This window comes from Rhinolophus sinicus, linkage group LG11, assembly GCF_036562045.2.
Source record: "Rhinolophus sinicus isolate RSC01 linkage group LG11, ASM3656204v1, whole genome shotgun sequence".
Classification (NCBI taxonomy): domain Eukaryota; kingdom Metazoa; phylum Chordata; class Mammalia; order Chiroptera; family Rhinolophidae; genus Rhinolophus; species Rhinolophus sinicus.
In genome coordinates, this window is record NC_133760.1 from 28641501 (window position 1) to 28663655 (window position 22155).

Here is a 22155-nt window from a genome sequence, read left to right on the forward strand (position 1 = left end):
ACAGCACGGCCGGAGGTGCCGTCAGACTGACCCCAGCGGTGCCTCCTGGCCACCTTCCTCCTCCATCTGGCTGCCTCAAGACAGGTCCCATCAGGGGCAGAGCTGCGGCAGGCCTTCAAAGGTATGCGTCCTGGCACAAGACTCAGTCCTGCTACACAAAGGCCTGGGCTGCCAGGGAGCCCCTCACCCCCTCAGTGTGGAATCTGGATGGGAAAGGGGGTGCTGCAGACGGCAGGTGAGCAGCAGCAGAGGAAGCAGGCGGAGGCATGGGTGTTACAGTACAACTTTATTAATACTGGGGTCTTCACAGTGCATTTGTTACTTGTAGCAGTGACTATTTAAATCAAGGGCAGGATGGGGTGGAGGGGGAGGAGGGGAGAGGAGAATTTATCCAAAAACTGACAGAAAGAAAAGAAACAAAATGGTTCTGATGGGATGGGGGGAGAGGGGGTGCAGGGGGGAGGTGAAGGGAAGAAAGACTGAGTGGGAACCATGAGGGGAGGCCTGGGGCGGGAAAATAAATTAAAAGAAGGAACAAGTTAACAACAGCACCAGAAAAGTTACTTCAGTCAAAAGAGTTTGAAAAGAATATTTCTCTGTACAAAATGAAAAATAAAACGAATGTAAGGAAGTCCCCCAAACCAAAGTCTGATGCGGGATGGCTGGCTCGGATCCCGGGGAGTGGGCCTACAGGTGGTCACTAGACGATGAGAGGTGGTCAAAGGGACGGGGGGTTATGTACAGCCCTGGGTGGCTTGGAGGGGAGGGGCAAGTGGGGATCGGTGGGATGGCTGTGTCCCCCCTACCCCCCTCCAAAGCCACCCCCACTCCCCAGGAGGCAAGCTCTTCCTCTCTGGAAGCCAAGGACCCAGCCTCCCTCCAACCCACTGCTCCTCACCCTGCTCCCCTCACACTTCCTGCATCCTACTCCGCACGCCCACCTGGGCGGAGTCCTGTGCAGCCCTGAGGAAGGGGCCGTGGAGACTCCACCGCAGGGCAGCCCGCACCGGCCCCTCTGCTCTTGCAGCCTCTTCAGGCCTCCTTGGCCTGGGCCCCGTCCAGGTGCTCAAACCTGGGCTCTGAGGTTGGCCGCAGTGCTCAGCAAGGTGGTTTTCAGACCTAGTGACTTACAGGTACTGTTCTACGTGCCCTGGGGGAGCTGGGGGCTCCATCCACTTGGGGGCACCCTTGGTTCCCCAGCCCCACCTGGCCATGCTGCCTGGGTCCCAGTTCCCGGCACAAGCACTACCAGGATCTCTAGCTGGTGCTGGGAGACTCAGCAATCCTGTCCGGGCGGCGCCCACCCTGTGGCCCTGCCACCCTTTGAGCTCAGCTCTCTGCTGGCCTGCAGGACCTCACGAAGTCCTCCACTCGCTGGAGGTGCACCTACTTTTACCTGCTTAGAGTTGGCACAACTTGGTGCAAGGAAGGGGAAAGACACCCCCAGCTCGCCCCACCCCTGCTTTGCTGCCAGAACAGGCCAGGACTGCAGGGCTGGGGTGGGGAGTGCGTCCTGGGATGGCATCTCCTCTGGCAACAGAGAGTCAAAGCCAATCTCCCGGGACGTGCCCCTGACCCGGCCTGGCCTGGGTTGGAAGATCCGCCTCCCCTGGCCATCCCAACCTTAATTTGGCTTTGCTCCAGACGCTGGAGAGAACAGCTGCTCCCTGGCTTTTGGGGAGCCAATTCAGCCCTCCTCGTCCTGCCATGGTACATCAGGCCACTGTGGGGGCCCCCCGTCCGTCAGGCACTCTTGGACACACCCTGTATCGTCCACCCTGTCCCCACATACGGTCCTTGTCCAGTCAGCTCCATTTTACAGTCATAACCCCACATCCCCTCTGCGGCTCCAGCTCCCACCCCTAAAGGTGGCTGAAACTGTGAGCAAAGTGCCACCAGAATTAGTTTTGACATGCCTAGATGCGGACTGGACATCTGAAAGCAGCTCCTGAAGCCTCTGGACTCTTCCCTGCTGCCGCACCCTGCTCAGCAACCCCAGCCACAGCTCACAGGGAAGGGAAAGGCAGGACACGGAAACTGCCTGAGGGTCCCCTGCCTCCTCCAGGCAGGGCCCCTGCATTTCCTACCCAAGACCCTTCCCTCATGGTGGGCTGGCCTCCCAACTTCACCTGCCCCTACAACCACCAGCTACTCTGCACACCTTTTCAGTCAAAGCCACTACCTTAGCTGACTGGGCACCCCCTCCACAGCCACCCTGCCTCCCTGATGGAGAGGAGCACGGGAGAGGCAGAGAAGTGAGAGGCAGGGACAGGGGCTCAGTCAGAGGCGGAGCAGCCAGCATTCCGGAAAGGCCCGAGGCACCACCAACCCTGGGGAGAAGCCGGGGCCAGGTAAGCTAAGCTGTGGCACTGTGGGCCCAGGCCGGGTGGGTGGGATGGCGAGAGGCTGTCCTGGCCCCTCCGCCGTGGGCAGGGGAGTGGACTCGGGCTCACTGAGATGTGGGAAAGGCAGAGCCTGCAGGGAGAAAGAGGAGGAACACAATAGGTAGGGAGAGTATAAAACAGGCTCCAAATCCAGTTCAAGGCCTGCAGGCTCCTGTCGCAGTGAGGTCTGTTAAAGAAGTCACTTCCTGCTTAAACGTCGAAATCCAAGCTGTGTGTGTCTTTTCATAAAGTGGCTTTGCCTTGTGTGATTTAAAAAAAAACCAAACTTGCCTGGCTCTGCTCTCTCCTGGCTATGCCTCTGCTCAGAGCCCTCGCTGCTCAACAGGCCACCAGCCTCACACTCAGCCAGAGGGTGGGAGGGTGGCGCCATCACAAGATGCGCGGCGCTGACCTGTCGTTGGTGACGGTCCTGCGGAGCCGCACCCCTCGCCGGATGGCCACCAGCATATCTTCAGCTGGGGGGTCCCCAGTGGCAGCTGGGGGCAAGGTGGGCGTCTCCTCGGAGGGGGTGGCTGACAGCGCGGTGGGGAAGGGGAACTGGCCCTCGCCCAGGGCATGGGCGCCCGCCACCAGCTCCCCGAGCTTCTCCACCAGGCTGTGCCGGTTGGCGGCCAGCTGCTGCTGCTGCTCCTCATCCTCGGCCCCTGGCCCAGGGTAGCCGGCGGGCTCGGAGGCCGGGCTGGCCCAGGCTGTGTTGGGCAGGCTCAGCCTCTTTGGGGAGGCCTTCACCAGGTCCGGTGCCAGGGGCGACGCGGCCTCATCACTGTAAAAGACGCACTCCTCGCTGCCCGCCCGTGTGGGCCCCACATAGCCAGGGGAGTCGGGCACAGTGGGTGTCTTCACGGGGACGATGGGCGGCCGGATAGGGATGGGTCCGGCACTGGAGAGGGCCCGGCGCACGGTGGGCTTGGTGGAGGGCGTGCGGCGGATGGTGGCCACACCGGGGGGTGCGCCTGAGGCAGTGGGCAGCCCGGCGGTGGGCAGCCCCGCCGTGGAGGCCGGGCGCTTGGTCTGGATCAGGCGGCGGTAGTTCTGGGCAATGTTGCTGTTGCGAGGGATGGTGGAGGACTTGTCGAACTCGGGTGGGCCCTCGCTGTCTGCGTCGCCGTTCACAGAGTAGCAGTCGTAGTCAGAGCCTGGGGGCACGGGAGGCAGTGGGCCAGGGCCGCTGGGCTGCAGGCCCAGGACCCCGCCCCAGCCCCGGGGCCTACCTTGGGAGGGGATGGTGTCCTCGGAGCACGAGGGTGTGGTGGTCTGCGTGCTGTAGCCGCTGGAGTATTGCAGCGAGTCCCGGCTGCTCTTCTGGTGCTCCAGGCTCAGGCCGCGGGTCAGCACCATGGCCAGCTCACTGGCCGCAGGGGACACCTCCTCACCGTGCTGGGGGTGGGAAGACTGGAGGCTGAAACCTCGCTCCCCATCTTTCCCCCTCAGCCCGGACTCCAGGGGGCTCCCACCAGGGGGCAGAGCTCGCCAGGTCTCCTGGCACTGACCTGGGGGTGAAGGTGGGGCCTGGCTGGGCTGCCAGGGAGCTACTGCCTACCTTGGCGGCAATCGTGGCAGGAGACATGCGGGGGCGTGGAGCTTCCTCTCCACTGGGGCCCACGGTGCCCCCACTGGCCGGGCCTGGCTCCGGGTCTCGGAGCAGCTCCACTCGGTCCTTCCTCCGCTGCAGGGTGGTGCCTGAGGGTGGCTCGTGGGGGCCAGCTTTGGCCCAGTCCTGTAGGACATGGCAGGCGGGTCAGGGGGACCCGCGGTCCTGCTGTCCCCGGCCCAGGAGCACCTCACTGTAGTGAAAGGTCAGGGCTTCCAGGCCTATGTGGGCTCACAATCCAGGTCAAGGACAGAGTCTGGAAGGCACTGTGACCCCTTGGTCCCACCAGGCGCGGGAGGAAAAGATGTGCGTGTGTGCGGAGTGGCTGCAGTGCTGCCCAGGGAGCTTTTCTTTCAGGGAACAGGTGCTGTGTGCACACCCTCTAGCTGGACTTTGGCCCTCCCTGTAACCCTCAGCAGGTGGGGAGCACTGACCGAGGTGGGGGAGCTGCACTCGCTAACGGACTGGCAGGTTTCCGAGGCCTCAGAGGATGCAGAGCTGGAGGACTTCTGCCATGAAGAGGCCAGCAGGCAGGGCGGGGAGGCCGGAGGAGAGGAGAGAACAGAGCTGGTCACAGGGCCGGCATGCAGGGGGGTGCTCTGATTCTGCAGCCCCCGCCCCCTCCAGGGCCATGGCTGTGAGCGTCTGCAGCAGAAGGCAGCACCCAGACAGCACACGTCTGGCACTGACCTATCCTATAGCCTGGCCCACGGACCACACGTTTTGAGAATGACAGGAGTCGCTGCTGCTGGATGTGGTGGGCAAGGGAAAGAGAGATACTAAGGATGGCGGCGGGCAACTGGCTTGAGGAGCTGGGTTGATGGCGTCACGGTTTCCTCAGAAGGGCAGGCCAGGGGGAAGTGTGGAGTCCAGAGCTCCATCCTGCACATGTTAGACAGCGCTGCCTACTGATATCGACACACGGATGCAATGTAGGCAACTGTATTTACAAGTCTGGAGTTTAGGGAGACATTAGGGTTGGAGCCACAAATCCAGCAGCCATAAGACAGAATAAGGTCACCTTGGCACTGAGGGTAGTTAAGAGAAAAGGTTCAAGGACCTGATGCATGCCAACATTTAGTGTTTGGGAAGAAGAGGAGGGCCAGCTAAGGCGAGTGACAGGGGGCTGCTGGTGAAGTGGGAGGAAAACCATGAGCAGGTGACATCACAGAAATCAGTGGAAGAACCTGATGTATGAAGGAGGGTCAGCTGTGCTGATGCTGCACGGGGTCCATCAGATGAGGGCAAAGGGGCATCTGTGGAGACCTCAACAACTGTTTCAGAGGAATGGTGGGGGCAGAAGTCCATTGAAGAGTGGACTGAGTGTGCCCAGAGACTCCTCCCTGGGCAGTCAGAGGGGATGAGGTACCCTGGGAGGCCCCCCAACTCAAAACAACAACAAGAAAAGTGAAGAAAAAAGAAGCAAGAGCAGAAACAGGACCATGCGGGTTCCCCAGGGCAGATGCCGGCTTCCACACAGTGGTGGGCAGTTTGGGCACGTGGCAGGGTGACCCAAATTCAGCCAGGGAACCTGGAAGGGGACCGATCAGTAGCATGCCTCACCCCAGATCCTGTCAAATTCTCTAAATCATCCTTAAGTTAGACCTCTGGGTTTTTTACAGTTTGTAATGAAACATGATCACCAAAATAAAAGGAAACAAAGCACCAGAGGGTGAGGATTCAAAGGAAACAATAAAGAAACTTAAATTTTTACCAATGCAATTGGTAAAACAAAACAAAACAAAACAAAAAAACCGATGGAAAAAAGTATTTGGAAAACTGAATGGAAAACATTAAACACTTAGGCATGAAAAAATCCGCCCCCCCAAAAAAAACTCCCCCAAAACAAAAAAAAAAAAATACCTTAAAACTAGGAATAGAATGGAACTTCCTTAGTATAATCTATACAAATAGCGATACTTTTTTCTCTGAGTTGCGAACAAGATAAGGATGAACAAGATAAGGATGCCGCTATCACCAGTTCTATTCAGCACTGGAAGTCCTAGTGATGCAATATGCAAGAAAAAGAGGGAAAAAGCAAAAGGATTGGAAAGGAAGAAATAAAGCAGTCATTATTTGTAAAATACATGATTGCACAGGTAGAACATGCGAAAGAATCTACAATTATCAGAACTGATAAGTGATTTTAACAAGGTTATTGGATATATAATCAATATACAAAAAAAATCAAATTTTAAATATCAGCTACTGAAAAATAAACAAAAAACCCTAAAAAAGCCAATATAATTTAAAATGGCATCAATAAACATCAAGTACCCAGGGAAAAGAAATCCAATGATAGATGTGCAAAATCTTTACATGAAGACTACAAAACATTGAAAGAGGGTAAAGCCAAAATAAATGGGGAGAGATATACAATCCCAGGCAAGATCCCAGGATCACTGTTGCTGTTTTTGGTAGAAACTGACAAGTTGATATTAAAATTTATCAGGAAATGCAAAGGGCCAAAATTAGACAATGTGATACTGAAGAATACAGGCTGGAAGACTTTCACTACCAAGTATCAAGATTATTTTATCAAGTTACAGTAATTAAGATGGTGTCGTATTGGTACAAGAAAAGACAAATCAACCTGTGGAACTGAATACAAACTCCAGAAACAACCACACACCCAGACACCTGACTGATGACAAAGGCAGCACTGCTGTGCAGTGGGGGGAAAAATGGGCTTTTCAATAACTTGTCAAATATCTGTATAGAAATGACCCCATACCACACACACACACACACACACACACACACACACACACAATCAATTCCAGATGAGCTGTAGATCTAAATGAAAAAGGTAACACAACAGAAAAAGGCTTTTAGAGAAAACATTGTGACCTCGGAATACACAAAAATATCTCAGGACACAAAAAGCACGCATGATTTTTAAAAAATGGATAAACTGGACATATGTTAAAGTGAAGAACTTGAGCTCATGAAAAGACTTCAATAAGAGGGTAAAAAGGGAACCCACAACATCAGAGAAGATATCAGATGAAGGCTTGTATCCATAATATGTAAATTCTATGAAATCAATAAGAAAAAGACAAACAACCTGGTAGAAAAATAAGCAAAAAGTTTGAACAGGTCCTTCACCAAAGAGGACATCCAAATGGACTTTAAAAGTATGGAAAGGTGTCCAACCTCATTAGTTATTAGGGAAATGCCAATGAGAAACACAGGGCACTGTACACCCAGCAGAACGGCTAAATGGAACAAAATGTAAAACGCCAGGGCTGGTGAGAATGAGGAACGGCAAAAAGCCACTGCTGTGCTCTTCTTGCCACAAGTCTATGACCTCCCTCTAATTACGGGAAGACATCAGACAGACTCAAAGTGAGAGGTAGTCTACAAAATATCTGACCAGTATTTTGCAAAAGTATCAAAGTCATGAAAAAGGAAGATGGACTGAAGAACTGTTACAGGTTGGAAAAGCCTAAAGAATCACAACTAAATGCAATGCAGACCCCGGCATGGATCTGGGACTCCTGGGTCAGAAAAAAGACATTAGTGAGAACACTGGCAAAATCTGGAAAAGGACTGTAGGTTAGTTAATAGCCCTGTGCCAGTGTTAAATGTATTGGTTTTGAAAATTGTCTGGTAGTTACGTCAGATGTTAACATTAAGGAAGCCTGTGGGAAAGGGACGTGGGGACTCAGTATTCGTTTTACAACTTTTCTACAAGACTGAAATTATTTCAAAATAAAAAGTTAATCGGATGTTCACTAGACCTATTGTAATGATAAAAAAGAAAATCAAAGAAAACGTTAAAAGAAAAACCTCAATGGATAGGCGAGGCTATAGAGAAGAAGCAAATTGGCAGACCTGAGGAAAGTATTCATAATGTAGTACAGAGAAAACAGGAGATGGCAGTAGGAGAGTTAGGAGACAGAAAGACAGAATGGGAAGGTTTGACACAGAGAGAGAGGTCAGAGCACTCACAAGGGACCAACAATGTGACTGATAACAAATCTCTCAACCAACAATGGAAGCCAGAATACAGCGGAAAGGTACCTTCCAAGTACGGTGAGAGAACAACTGTCATCTCAAAACTGTGTCCCTGGGAAAACTTTCAAGAAAGTGGACAAAACAAAGCATATTTACACATAAAAAAACCAGAGTTTACTACTATAGACATATTCTAAAAGAACTTCTAAAGGACGTACTTTACTGCAGAAAGAAGTAAGTGAGGAAGATATGAGATTCAAGAAAAAAATGAACAAAGAAATGTGTGAACATATGCATATATAAAAAAATACTGCTGTGTAGAAAATAATGATGACATTAAGAAGAAAAATGTCATTTGTGGATGTTACAAAAAAGGAGAGAATAACATGTAATACCATGTTTCCCCCGAAAACAAGACCTAACCGGAAAATAAGCCCTAGCATGATTTTACAGGATGACATCCCCTGAACACAATCCCTAATACATCTTTTGGAGCAAAAATTAATGTAAGATCCGGTCTTATTTTCAGGGAAACACGGTAGCTTGCAAGTTGGGAGGGAGTGGGTGACTGAAGTTAAATATATATTAAGGTCCTTGAATTATTCATGAGGTGGGTTTGTGACTGCTAAGGATATGCGGTAAAATGTCAAGGTAACCTGCAAAAGAAAAGGAATAGAGTAAAACTCACAATCCAGTAGAGAGGAAATAATGGGAAAAGGAAAAACAAAAGGCAAGGGAAGAGACAAAAGCAGCACAGAAAAAAAACAACGAAGAGAAAGAAAAAAGTAAGATGGAAGTCCAAAAAACGTCAACAGTCATAAATATAAGTGGACTAAAAATGCCAATTAAAAGATAGGGAATGTCAGATTGGATAAAAAAAAGAAAATCTAGACATATGCTGTTTATAAGAGACTCATCTAAAGCATAAAGATACAGTGAGTTTAAAAGCAAAGACACTGTGATAACAAATACTGACAGAATAAAGCTGATGTAGCTGCAGTAATACAAAGCAAAATGGCCTTTACGATGGATAAGGAACAGAGGATCAACTATGCCATTAGAAGCTTCAATTCACTATGAAGAGTTAACATTTTAAACGTGCATGCACCTAATAAAAGCAAATAAATAAAGCAAACACGAGTAGAAACTATATGGGAGAAAATAAGAAATCCATATTTTGCAATTATTGACATGTGAAGCACACAGGGATGAATGGGAGATGAGTGAGACGGTCAGTGTAGACAACTCTTTTGAGAAGTTCTGCTGTGGAGGAGACTAGGTGGCTGGAGGAGAATGTGCGGGGAGGGAGGGCTTTTCCGATGGATGATACTATATGAATGAGCTGGCACAGGGAGAGCGTCAGGATGATGGAGACATCCTGGGGCGAGAGCACAGGAGAGTATGGAATGCTGAGCCCAAAGGGAAGCACTAGCAGATGGGAGGGACAGCAGGCTGGATGGAAATGCAGGCTGGGTCACTCCCATCACCCTGCAGACAGCCCCCTGGGCAGGAGGCCCGACCTCCTTTTGTCTTCTGCTGTTTTCCCAGTTTGTCCACCTCACTGAGGCTGCAGGAACTGAGAGAGCCTGCATCTGAGGAGAATCTTAGGCCAATCTCTGGGTTTAGAGAGAGGTGGTTCAAGTGTGGAGAAGGGGGAGGGTCCCAGGGAGCCAGAGTGAGTGGCAAGCTGCCGGCTCCCAGCTCCTATGACTGAAGAAGGCAATAGGCAAGGATGGAGACATGGGGAGGAAATGGGGTCCCCAAAACCCCCTGCTGACACTGCTGTGGTGATCCTGGCTGCTCCAACACCTTCCCACTTCACCTTGGCCTTGAGGCAGGGAACTCAGGCTGGTCCCCAAAGTGGTGGCCCTGGAGACCTTCTGGCCAGTGTCAATAGCTATAGGTGGCCGCACATGTGGATCGCCTGAGGCTGTCATGAGGCTACTGCACCCCACCCGGCTGGGCCTGCTGACACCCCCTCACCTGGCTGGTGATGTCTGAAGGCATGGGTGAGGGAGGCTTGGAGTAGGTGGCATCCTGGGAGACGAAGCCAGAGTCGTGGGAGGAAATGCTGGAGAGGCGGGCGGTGGCGGTGGCTGGCTGCGCCAGGCTGCGGTAGCGACAGGTGGAACTGGGTGAGTATGTTTGGGCACCCCCAGGCCACGGGGCTCCGCCACCCTTGGCACTGCTACTGCTGCTGGGGGCGCTGGGGGAGTGAAGAAAGGGGGCACAGCAGCCAGACAGGGAGACACAGAGGTGTGTGTGGAGGGGTGACATAAGAGGGTGGGGGAGACAGGTGAGGGGCAAAGGAAGGAAAAGACAACGTCAGACTACAAGATCCTGAGACCCACGTGCCACAGAGGAGCTGGCTTCTGGGGCTGTGGGACAGGGTAGGCCCCAAGGGGACAGCGCCCAAAAGCTGGCCCAGCGCCTGCCCCTGGAGTGCTCCAGTGCCCTGGGAGTCACTGTCAGGACATGCCCAGTCTCTCAGCCTTCTATTCTGCCAGTAAGAACAGTGGACCTCAGGTTAATGATGGGGAAACTGAGTCACCAAGTATGCTTCCTAGTTGTGCTAGAACCAGACGTGTCTGATTCTTTCTAGACTGCCTTCTCGAAGTCGGATATTTGCCATCAAACCCCAATGGGACGTCAGTGTGTAGTGACGGTCTGTGTGGGTCCTGGACCCATCACTGTCCTCATCCCCAGCACCGTGCGCGTCCTGTCCCCGTAGCTCATGTCCTCTCTGCACCCATTTCACTCTCGGGCAATTTTCCTGGCAACGAAGGCTGCTTTCCTCCTGAGTGTGACACTGAAGTCCCCCGGTTCTCGGTCTCGGTGTCCTTTGTGATCAACCCTCCCTCCTCTGCCGGCCACCCACCCCGGGTCCAGCAGACCCAGGCCCTCCTCTCTCTGCAGAAGGTGTGCCCAGCCAGAGGTGGTTCTGGAGAAGGGGTGCCCGGGCAGAGGGGGCTCCCTCAGGAGTAACTCATTCTGTGCTCACTGCCCTCTCACCCAAGGAGCCTTGACTCTTAAATGTCTTCTCCAAATCCCACCTGGTGTCAGCTCAGGACGTGCCCCTGACCCTAAGCCTGCCCAGTGATTAAGTGAGACCTGGGGGGCCAGCTTGGGCTAGGGTTCGGGCCTGTGGCAGCTGCCCGGGAACCAGTACTCAGGAAGCAACCAGGCTGGAGAGTCCGGAAGGCATGCTTGTGGCCTCAGCACATGCTGTCCGAAGCCCCCACGCCCTCCCCGATCTTAGATTCTTACTATTCCTCCAGATTGTGCTGGGACTGGCAGAGCCCAGTGCTTAAATATGGGGACTGTGTCTGTTTCCCCTTCTGTGAAATGGACACAACACCATACCCGATATGGTGGAGTTAGGATTCAATGCAGAAAATGCATAAAGCATCGAGCATGGCACCTGGTACAGTTATGGCTCCATAAACGAAGCTGCTCCTGCACCCCCACTCTTGCTAACACATGCCCGTGCCAGCAGCAGTCTTGTGCTGGGGGTGTATTTTCCCTCTGCACTTGCAAAGTCCTGGATGATGCAGAAGTTGTGTGAATTCTGGGCCCCTGAAGTAGTTCTTAGTGCGGTCTTTGTGGGAACGTCCCCATTCCCTCCCAGGGTATCCCTGCACCCTCCTGACCCCCCATTCACCCCCCACTGACCTGCACATGCTGGACTTCCGCGAGCTGGAGCTGCTGGGTGATGAGGGCGGAGTCTGGTAGGACCAACTGTAGTCTGAGCCCTTCAGGTCTTTGATCACCTGGACAGGCACATGGGTGGGGGTCACTGGAGGCAGCCCTGTCCTTCAGAGAGCCTTATCATTTTCCTGGGGCCCCCAGAGGGCTGATAGGGCCAGAGGCCCCCCACTCTCTTCCCAGTTAAGAACCAGGCCCCAGCAGGAGACCCCCCAGAAGTTGAAGCACCCCCACCCCAGCCCCTTCCTAATGCAGCTCCTTACTTGGGGGCGGAAAGCAGGGCTGCCAGAGGGCTGGGGGAGACCCTACCCTCTCTGATTCCCAGAGACACTGCTGCACCTGGGCCAGGCCCTCGGCTCACACACACTGAGTAAATTTTGAGCCCAGCCTGGGCCAGACAGGGGACATGGGAGAAGTAGGTGCTCCTGACAGAGGAGCCAGGCGAGAGTGACCACGAAGGACACCATGGGGGTCAAATCCTCGCTCTGCTGTGCCCCTCGGGCAAGTTCCTAAACCTTTCTGAGCCTGTTTTCTCCTGTGAAACGCAGCCAATCATTGCTGTCTTAAGAGGACTGTGGAGGTAAGTCAATGAGATGAGGTGTGGAAAGTGCATGGCAGAGTGTTGGACATTCAGTCAGTGCCCAGGAAGAGCAGTGCCACAGGGCTGGACCAGGGGAGCACAGTGGGGGTGGCGTGGGCAGGCAGCACCAGCTCTGTCCGGCTTGTTCAGGTGGAGCCGGGGGCAAACTCAGGGCCAAGCCCACACACGCAGAACTTCTGCCCATCTGCTTTCAGTCTGAGGACCCCCTGGGTCTGGGCACACCACCCCTCACCCGGGCAGGTGCGCCTGGATACCTCACAGTGGGTGTCAGGACATGTCTGGTCCTCTGTCCCCAGCTGCTTCCCCCAAATGCTGTCTCCTTTCCTCATCTACTGCCCCTGACCAAGGGCAGGCCATCCCCTCCCCACGCCCCGCCCCGTCCCCAGGGCTAACTACCTGCTCGCTGGCGGGGGGCAGCTTGTGGGGCTCTGCGGTCAGCACCACCAGGTCGTCGATGATGCCCTGCAGGTGGGTGATCTCCCCCAGCATGGTCAGCTCCCCGTTCTGAGGAAGCAGTGTGTCAGGAGTGTGAGCCCGGCGCTGCCCGCCAGCCTGCAGGAACAGGCCTCCCCTGGCCTGTCCTCCCCGTTCCCTGCCAGCCGGGGCTGCTGGGGCTGCTGCCGGCGGGGCGTGCCCAGCTTGGGGCTGGTGAGAACACGTGTCCAGAGCACATCAGTGATGATGAGCTAGGAGACCTGCCTTTGGGCGAGGACCATGTGGCCCCAAATGCACCCAGCCAGGGATCCCTGAGAAGTGGCCTTTCTCTGCGGTCAAAGGGTCAACTCTGGGCTCCGCCTAACCTGCCGGGACCATCAAGTCACCAAGAAGAGCTCAAGCCAAGCTGGGCCCAAATCCTCCTTCCTGGAATGTGGGGGTGGTGGCATGCCGAGGGGACTGCTCAACGAGCCTGACTGTGGGGTGCTCTGCGCGCCGCTCGCACCCCAAGGACCCACCACCACAGGCTGCAGGAAGGTGATGAAGGTGCAGAAGCGGCCGCGCTCTTCAATCAGGGCCCGGCGCACCGCCTGCTTCTCTGTCTCCTCCAGCAGCAGGTACATATCGTTGACGTCCTGCAGGGCGCTGTCCAGCTGGGGCTGCAGGTCTCCTTTCCCTGGAGGGGTAGGGAGGAGAGGCTCGCTGCATCTGGGGCTCAGGCCCCGGGATGGTGTCCCTGGCCATGGGGCTGGGCACTGCCATGGGGGCCTGGGGACGGGGAGGGCAGTCAGGACTCCAAGGCTTGTGGAGGGGCTGGTCCCCAGAGCAGGCAAAGAGGACAGACAGACATGCACATGGGAAAGACACCAAAGCTGCCAAGCCACCCAGGACCTGGGGTCAGCAGCGTCCTGGGCAGACTCAGGGCTGCCCTTGGAACAGCTGTGCTCAGGGGAAGCCCAGCGGCAACCTCCACAACAGCTGAGTCTTCCACCCCCCAGGACACCCTCACTCCCACTGAACAGCGCCCCCTTGCTTCCCAGGATACAGGAAAGCAGTGTGGAAGCAGGACAGAGTGGAGCGTGGGGCTCAGCTGCTGGGCAGGCCATGGTCAGGAGATGTGGGGCTGCATCCTGGAGGGCAGGGAAGGGGGTGTTTTAGTGTGGGCCCCCGTTGAGCTCTGCACAAGGACAGCAACAGCAACACCAAGAAGCAGTGAGAGAGACAGAGAGAGGCAAGAGGGTGATGTGAAGGAGTGGTGCGACAAGAAGTGGGAAAGCGACAGGTAAGGGCTCTAGGCTGGGCCGGGATAGGGCAGCCAGGGCCTGTGCCCCCACCTGGCCCCGTCCAAGCCCGCATGGCCTGGCAGACTGACCCAGCGGTGGCCCCGGACTCATCCCTGGCCAGGGGGACTGGGGACCCCAGGGGGACTGTGCCCCAGGCCCCTCCCTCGCTGGACCAACTGCCTTCCTCGCTCTTCCTTGTCCTGGAGAGGCTCCTTCCAATGGCCCTGAGCTGGGGGAGACAGACAAATGCGACAAGGACGGGAGGAGCAGCTGGAGGGACGGACAGTTGACTTACCAAGTAGCTCTACAGGAAAGATGTGGGAGGAGAGACAGAGAAAGAAAGAATGTGTGAAAGACAGCCGGATGGACAGAGCCACTCCTGGGGTGGGGTGGGGTGCCTGGGCCTGTGGGGCCTCCTGCCGCCTCCCTGAGAGGGGAGGTCTGGGGCCAGGTCTGGGATGCAGGGAGGCTCCCTCTGTCCCACCCAACAGACTAGAGGGTCCTGTGTCCAGCATAGGGCCCCTCCGGCCAGGATGATGCCCTGGGGCGCCTCAGAGGGTGGCGGGGAATGTGGAGTGGGCTGGTGGGACTGTGCCTCCGTGGGCTGCTCTGGGCTCTACCTTTGCGCGCTTTCTTCTGCAGCTTCAGCGTGTCTGAAGACTTCTTCTTGATTTCGTGCCGGGCTCGTTTGTACTCTGTGCAGGGGATGAGAGAGGAGCACTATGACTAGTGTCTCTGCGAGGTGGTGGCGGGAAGCGCCATCCCAAGCACCCGCCCCACCTTTCGCGTGGTCTTTGTCCAGCTGGTTGACTGACTTCTTCCAGTCCTCGATGCGCTCCTGCAGTGGGTTGATGAGGCTTTCCAGCAGCGCGCTGTGGACAGGGGTTGTATAGGTCAGGGCCACCGGAAGAGTCTCCCTGCGACAACCCTGCCCGCCCGCAGCGGCCACTCACTTAGTGAACTGCCGCAGCTTGGTCTCGATGCTGCGGTGGCGCATGCACATACGCGTGAGCGCTGAGCCGATGTCCCGCGTGGCCCCTGGCGAGGCAAGCGCACGGCGTGGGTAGGGGCCCGCCTGGGCCTCTGCAGTCCCGGTCTCGGCCACGAGGGGGCGAGCTGGCCAGCAAAGGCCCCACTTGCAGCCCGCTCCCTGCCCCCAGCATTCTGCAATCCTGCCGGCCCCAGAGGGGGATTTGATCATTTCCCAGTAGTTACTGAGCCTCTCCTCCGTGTGGGACCAAGGCCCTGCCCACGCAGGTTATGCCAGCCTCCTGCAGCTGCGGGTGCTCTGGTGGTCAAGGCCAGGAGCCTCCCTTCACCCGGCTGCGAGAGGCCAGAACCAAAGACTGGGCAAAATCCCCTCCCACCCCATCAGAAACCCCCTCCAGGTGCCCAGACACAGGAGTAAGAGGCCCGGCACACACACATTGCCTTAGTTCTCACCGCCCCAAGGAACAGGAGCCCAGGTCCGTGCTACTCGGACCAGAAAGAAGAGATGGCCTGGCCTACAGGGAAGGCTCACCTGCCCCTGTGCTCTCAGAAGGGCAGATGGGGGTGGCTGAGACGAAGCCATAATCAGACTCACTGACAGGAAATGAAGTACTGGGGCTGAGGGGTCAAAGGCCCACCCACAGCCAGAACAGAACCCCCCTGTAACATTCCTGTCATGGTTCACCCACTTCTGCTTGCATGCCTCTAGTGACAAGAGCCTCACTCTCTCTACAACCAGCTCCTTCCATTAGGGAGCAGAACTCAAGGTGCAGACTGGGTCTGGCTCAGCTCATACTGCACTCAGCCTTTCCAGCCTCCAAGCCTGACCTGGAGCTGCCCCAACCTCCAGCCACGCCCCCTCCCCACCTCGGGTGTTGGTGGCCATGTCGGCCACTTTCTGGAAGGCATCCAAGAAGGCCACAGCAGCCAGCACAGTGGTCCTGGGGAGATGGACAGTGGGATGGTCTGTGGTGAGGTGCGCTCCCTTCCGCCCTCCCCCCCAGTTGGGGCACCCCCAGCAGCCTCACCTCAGCTGGGAATGCAGCTTCGTGGCCTTGGAGTTGAAGTCCTCCCAGATGGGGTAGGAGCTCTGCCGAGGAGATGGGAGAGGAAGTGAGACATGGGGCTGCAGGGCTCCATTCAGACCCTGGGCAATTTCTGGGAGAGCAGCCCTGCCCCTGTGGAGGCTCCTGGGCCCTCTGGGAGGACAGAGGACCAGGGACAGAGCCATGGAGCATGAGAAAGCCCTGGTCCTGGGAACAGGCGCCTTTGCTCATCCCTCCTACCTGACAGGAAGTTCGGCCTCCTGTCTACAGTGGGGACTGTTACGGTCTGCATCCTCCGTCAAGAGAGACGCAAATAGTAAATGGCAGGTAGGTCTTGTCTCCTCGGGCCTCCCCAGGGGCCTAGCAGGGGATCTCGGATGAACAGCACGTTCTCCAGGACACAGGCTGGGGTGTTCCATATGGCACTGTGTACAATGGCAGGGCTCAAGGCACACCAGGTCTACACTGGGGCCTCTGGGGGCCCCCACTATGTGCCCCGGAAGCTCTGCCAGCCCGGCCATCCGTCCATTGCAGGCCAGCAGCAGTGGCTCCCAGGCCTGGGGAGGATGTGGCTGCTGCAGGGCCCAGCCAGCCTGCCCAGGACAGCCAGGCCCCAGGCTGAATGGGGCCTTGTGCGACCAACAGAGCCACCTTTCTCCACCCCCGGCTCCCTTCCCCTCCTGGGGACACAGTGTGGCCTTTATCCCAGCCTGGCCCAAAGCTCCAAATTGGGAGGGGGTTTCCCAGTAGGGAGGCCAGCTCTTGGCGACCGCGTTGTCCAGTCTGATCAAGGGGCTTTTCCGTCTAACGTGCCCTCCCACAGCTGCAGGGTCCTGGAGGAACCTCAGCCCCGGCCCAAGGGCCCATTTGGAGGCCTCGATCCTTGAAGGGGGTCCTGGGCTAACAAAACCCCAGGCCCAAGGGACTTCCAACCCTCCCTTCCATGTGGGATGGGGTGCTGGGGGTGGGGCTATTTCTGACGAAAGGGGCAAGATGGAAACCCCAGCCCCCTGGCTTCAGAGGGAGGCTCTGCTGGGCTGGAACCCCGGGGCAGGTTCGAGATGGCCTCTTCAGCTGAGGACAGCTTGCAGGGGTGGAAAGGAGACAGGGGCCGCTTCTGGGAGCCTCAGAAACTCCCTCCCGTCCCAGCCGCCCAAACAGTGCCCAGGGAAAGCAAATATTTGAGAAGTTCACACAGGCTGGAACTGGAGGGGGAGGCTGCGGGTGGGCTGTCTCCATGCAGGCACAGCTCAGGGGAAAGGGGCCTGGGAGGTCATCCCTGGCAGGCCCGAGGAGCTGACCCTCACCTTGGCACTCCCAGTGGTCTTCTGAAAGGTGGCACCCTCCCACCACCTCAAGCCCTCCAGCCCGAAGCCTTGCTGAGACCTCCAGGGAGGAGAGACGATGCTGGGGGTACAGGGGTACAGAGGCAGCTGTGCTGGACCTCAGGAAACCTTCTTAGCCCCTGAAGCAGCCTCTAGGCAGTCTGACAGAGCAAGCGAGTAGGCTAAGCGGGATGAGATAGGTCCCTACTCCCTGCTGGGCTGGGGCCCATGCGGAGAGCGACTCAGCCAGACTTCACAGCCTCGCTTTCCCGTGGGGAGGGGACAAGAGAGGGCACGGGGAGGCCAGGCTGTTCCTCCTCAGCAGATGAACCAAGAACCTTGGTCACTAAGGACTGGGGTCTCCACTGGTTATTCATAAAAGACCCGAGACAAGGCTTTGAGGGGCCGGAGCAGCCAGTGCCCCAGGGGAGTGTCCTGACCCTGGCCATGGCCTGGCGTCTGGCTCTAAGACCCTGGGTTGTTCTACTAGGGACAGTGATTGCTACTGTTCATCAAGTGCTTGTGGCGGGCCAGGCTCTGTGCTGAGCCCTGTCACTGTGATGGCACTGAATTCTTCCAACAGCCCTGTAAAATGAATACTGTTATCACCCCCATTCTACAGGTGAGGAAACTAAGGCTAGAGCTTAAGGTTAGACTTGCCCAAGGCCTCCGAGTGACACAGTCAGGATCTGATCCCCTGACTGTTCACTTCCAGGGGAGATGAGTATCTGGACATCAAGGGTGCGGAGGTGGCAGGGTCCACAGGGATGGGAGAAACACCCAGCTCTTCCTTCCCCCAGTGCAGTGAGCTGCTCTGGAGGGGACAGGTGACGTGCTTGTCGCTAGAGGTGTGTACGGAATGGGATGAGACCCATGAGGAGGCTGCTGGGGCCCCTGGTGCTTGGAGACTGCCAGGCGGTGCTCGTGGTCCAGACGTGGGTCGTGCAGGTAAATGACCCAGGCTACAGTCCCTGAGAGGGGGCTTCCTGGGTGACCCTGAGCCAGGGCCCCCTCTGAGCCTGTCTCCTCACCTGGAAGATCGGGATGGGAACTGCACCTCTGTTGTTAAGTCAGTGTAGAGACACTTAGCACTGTGCCAGCACCTAGTAAGTGCTCATTTAACCCTAGCAGGATTCCTGCCTCTGTGTCTGGGTGACACTCCCCACCCTTGAGAGTAGGCAAAAATTAGGAGCCCATTTTCTGGATGGGCCCGTGCTGGGTGGAGGCCTCCTTCACCTGCTGCAGGTGCCTCGCTACTCCTGTCATCTTGGGCAAGCCCCTGCCCCTCTATGGGCTTCAATGAGCAGCCTGGCACCCAGTAGGCATCTAAGCTGAGTTAAATGAGGCACAGCTGGCAGGAAATGCTCTTGAGAGACCCCTCCCCATCCCTGAGTGTTGCCCCCAGGTTCCAGGTGCGGCTTGAGGAGCCTTCTCCCCTGACCCACAGGCCAGTGTCTGGGCCTCCAGATGGGCCGGGGTGGGCTGTTGTGGGACGTGTGGACACACTGTGGAGAGACCTCACAAGGCAAGCTCGGTCTTCTCAACCTGCCACCTTCCTCTGGGGGAGCCTGGCTGCTTCTGTGGCTCAGGACACAGAGGGAAAGAGCCAGCAGCTGCTCCCTAAATCCAGGTGATGGGCCTCCAGGTGGCCCAGTCCCCTGCCTGTCTCAGGCCAGCGCACGTGCATGTGGCCTAGGTAGGGGAATACTGGTACTTGGCATCACGCCAGGTGAAACTTCTCCCATTTTGCCTCCACATATCAGAAAATCCTCCCTGAACTCTTGCTACCATCTGAGCCTGTTTCCCTCTGTCTCATCCCAAATTTCTTTGCAAATGGGCTAGAGAGGGAGGGAGGCAGTCCTGCCTCTTCTCTAAGCAAAAGTTGCTGCTCTTTGCAGTGTTTTTGGAGAGACTGTCAGTGGGAGACGGTGCGGGAAGGTCCCACCCTCAGCCTGCCTTGGGAGTGGCTGGGGGAGCGTGGTCTGGACCGCTGGGTCCCAGGAGGGGATCCCAGTGCCAAGGCTATGATGTCCACATGGCAGGAGGGGCTGCTGAGGGCACAGAGAGGCCAGGATTTCTGAGGGCTGGCAGAAGAGCCTGGAGGTGGAGTTGTAAGGGATGGGGGTCTCAAGGGAAGCACCCCACACAGGCGTGGGGGCACCTGCATGCTGCCAGCTCTGCAGTCCCTGGCCAAGGTAGCTTCAGTCCGCTTCTGGGGGGGGCAGTCTATCTGGCAGCTGCCCCTGGGGCTGTTCTCCTGGCAGCACCAGGAGTCCCTGGCCTGCCTGCAATCCCCTTCCCCGGAAGGGCCTGCCTAGGCACTGGGGGGGCAGGTTGCACCTGAGTGAGTGGTGTTTCCCCCTGGGCCTGTGATATCACCGTGGGATTGCATGCTGTGTACTTGGAAGTATGTGATAGGTCGGGAGGGTGGGGGATCTCAGGAGCTCCCACGGGGAACCCAGTTCTCTCCCTTGTTCTTTCTCCACCCCCCACCCCCCAAAAAGGGTAGGAATGCTGGTTCCTGACCCCCTATCCTGTCAATGGAGCTAGACCTTCTCTTCGCCTCATTAGCCTGAGTCAGCCTGGCCAAACCCTGGCCTCTTTGGGGGACAGGATGCCCCTCATCTCCTAGATCAACAATGAGGGGTGAGGTGAGGGACAGCATCCCACAGTCTCTTAATGACCTTGAGCCAGTCCCAGGCCTCAGTTTCCCCACCTGGTGAGCCAGTGGTGGGTCAGGAACGGGTGACCTGCTCCAGCCTGACCTTGGGCAATCCTGGGGAGGGGTCTGCAGCTGAGGGCCTGGCGTGGAAGTAAGGTAGGGAAGGCCCTCCCCTGGTGTTGCTCCACCAACCCCAACCTTCTCCTCTCCTTCTTCCAAGGTGAGGACAGAGGCCTTGGGAGGCAGGGACAGTCCTGGAGACCTTGGAGTCCTGAAGCTTCCTGGGGCTTGTGGCGGAGGTCGGGACCTGGGGAGGCAGTCGGGGGGTCGGGTGCAGTGGCCAAGGCCGGTGGGGAAGGAGTTAACGGCTTTCCCTGCTTTGGTGGTGACAGCATTGTCTGGGCTCCAAGGCCAGCCTTGGGGGGGGCGGGAGGGGAGGGAGGTGGGGAGGCCATGGTGGTGTAGGGGGCGGAGGCCGGAGAGACCGGACCAGTTAACGGGTGGTAGAATCGCCCCGAGCCAAACCCCATTCATGGTTTGGGGGTCTGGAGTGCAGGGAGCCCGGGTGTGTGTAGGGTCGGGTCAGGACCCCACGGGGGAGTCGCAACCGGACGACCCCGGGCATAGACCCCGGGGACCGTACGGACACCCTGACACACGGGCACCCACACCCTCCCGACGCGCTCCCGGAGACGCAGAGGAACAGCAGACACAGGCCGGACACACTCAGACAAGGACACACGGACCCCGCGGCGCAGGGACACAGCGGGGCAGTGCTGCCCGCCGCCACGCGTCCCCCGAGAGGATCCGCGCTCGCGCCGCGCGCCCCGTTACCTTCATGTCGTTGACGATGGCCTGGAAGAGCCCGCCCAGGGCGCCGCACTCCTTCTCCGCCGTCTCCATGCTCCGGCCGGGCGGCAGCGGGGCTCAGGCGGGGCGCAGGGAAGCGACCCGGGGGAGCCGGGCCGCGGCGGGCGCTCGCTCCGGGGCCGGGCCGGGCCAGCCGCCTCGGGGCCGCGCTTAGCGGCAGGCCGCGCCACGCTCCGGGGTCGCGGGCCGCCGCAGGGCGGCGCGGGCCATGTCACGGCGGGACTGGCGGCGGCGCGGGGGGCGCGGCGCGGCGCGGGCAGCTGGCGGCGCAGCCTCGGCGCGGGGACTGAGGCGGCGGTAACCGGAGCCGCCGCGGCGCGGGCGTCACGTGGGCGCGGCGAGGGGGACGCAGAGGGGGAGTGGCGGCGGGAGGGGCTGTGGGAACTGCCGGGAGGGCGCAGGCCCATTTGCCGCCAGGCACCACAGCTTTGAAATCCGAACCCGGCGCGGCCAGACTGGTCCGGCGAGCCGGGCGGCAGGCAAGGGCGCCACCGCGGGTCGGGGGCGGCGCTGGGGCGGAGCACGCCGGCTCTCTCGCGGGAGTGGGACCCGCCCCCGGCTAGGGGCTCACCGCCGCCTCCCAGCCTCTGGTCTCCGGTCGGGGGCTTCCCGCGCTTTCAGCAGACGGGCGGCGGGCTGGGGTCCTTCGGGGGCATCCCGCAGGACACATACAGCACACACAGCAGGGGCACAGGGTGTTCCAGGGGCCACCCGCCTTGAGAGGTTTCATCCCAGACACTGACGAGCTCGGACCCTCCTCCAGAGTTCTTTGGCTCCTTTAACAAGCGGGGTGACCAGGATTTGGGGTGGAGGTGTCTTGGTCCTCAGGCAACTTCCTTCCTTGGGGGGGTGGGGTCCATTTTGGACCAGCAGGGCAGAAGTGGGCTGTGTCCCCAGTCCCTGATGCCTGGGTACACGTGTGTGGGAACGTACTGTGTGCACGTGGGCCAGGGCCAGTGCAGCCTGACATCCTGGAGACTCCAGCAGGGAAACCCATACTCCTGGGGCGGCTGGGGCTCTAGAGAAAAGCACCTTCTCCCCCATCCTTGGGGCTGTGAGGGCCACTTAGGAGCTCCTTAGATCAGTCCAAGGCTTCCCTACGCTGGGTCAGGAGGTCCCAGGTGCTGAAAGGTGAGGCTCATTTAGCCAAACCATTTAGCCCAGGGGTGGGCACCTGGGAAGCCCTCTTCCTCCTCGCACTAGTCTGGGCCTTCTCTTTCATCCAGGGATCTGCAGTGTGCAATGACCATTCATTCAGAAATGGTCATCTGTCCAATGGGGA

At 57.7% G+C, this 22155-nt stretch overlaps 1 protein-coding gene across 6 annotated transcripts; it reads right to left on the reverse strand.

Moving 5' to 3' along the window:
• Nucleotides 1-271: 271 nt before the first annotated feature.
• On the reverse strand, nt 272-21342 carry MTSS2 (MTSS I-BAR domain containing 2). 6 transcript variants are annotated; one of them, XM_074314595.1, is made up of 14 exons: nt 20838-21342; nt 15999-16060; nt 15838-15911; nt 14934-15018; nt 14761-14852; nt 14601-14675; nt 13216-13373; nt 12659-12766; nt 11629-11726; nt 9940-10162; nt 4431-4505; nt 3946-4122; nt 3617-3782; nt 272-3502 (listed from the first exon to the last, which is right to left on the reverse strand). In XM_074314595.1, the coding sequence occupies exons 1-14, from the start codon at nt 20904-20906 to the stop codon at nt 2775-2777; spliced, it is 2190 nt and encodes a 729-aa protein (XP_074170696.1). In that variant the 5' UTR covers nt 20907-21342; the 3' UTR covers nt 272-2774. The 6 variants fall into 6 exon arrangements, with proteins under 6 accessions (XP_074170696.1, XP_019613255.1, XP_019613244.1 ...); XM_019757696.2 differs by having other exon boundaries at nt 272-3541; nt 9940-10066; nt 20838-21339; XM_019757685.2 differs by having other exon boundaries at nt 272-3541; nt 20838-21337.
• Nucleotides 21343-22155: the final 813 nt, after the last annotated feature.

What these genes read in the sequence shown, in the direction of transcription:
- MTSS2 (XM_019757685.2), bottom strand. Translation starts at nt 20,906, where the DNA reads ATGGAGACGGCGGAGAAGGAGTGCGGCGCCCTGGGCGGGCTCTTCCAG. An exon ending in CATGGCCACCAACACCCGAG is followed by an intron (nt 15,019 to 15,837) that starts GTGGGGAGGGGG and finishes TTGCCTCGCCAG; the next exon opens with GGGCCACGCGGGACATCGGC. An exon ending in GCAGAAGAAAGCGCGCAAAG is followed by an intron (nt 13,374 to 14,600) that starts GTAGAGCCCAGA and finishes CTACCCCTCCAG; the next exon opens with GGAAAGGAGACCTGCAGCCC.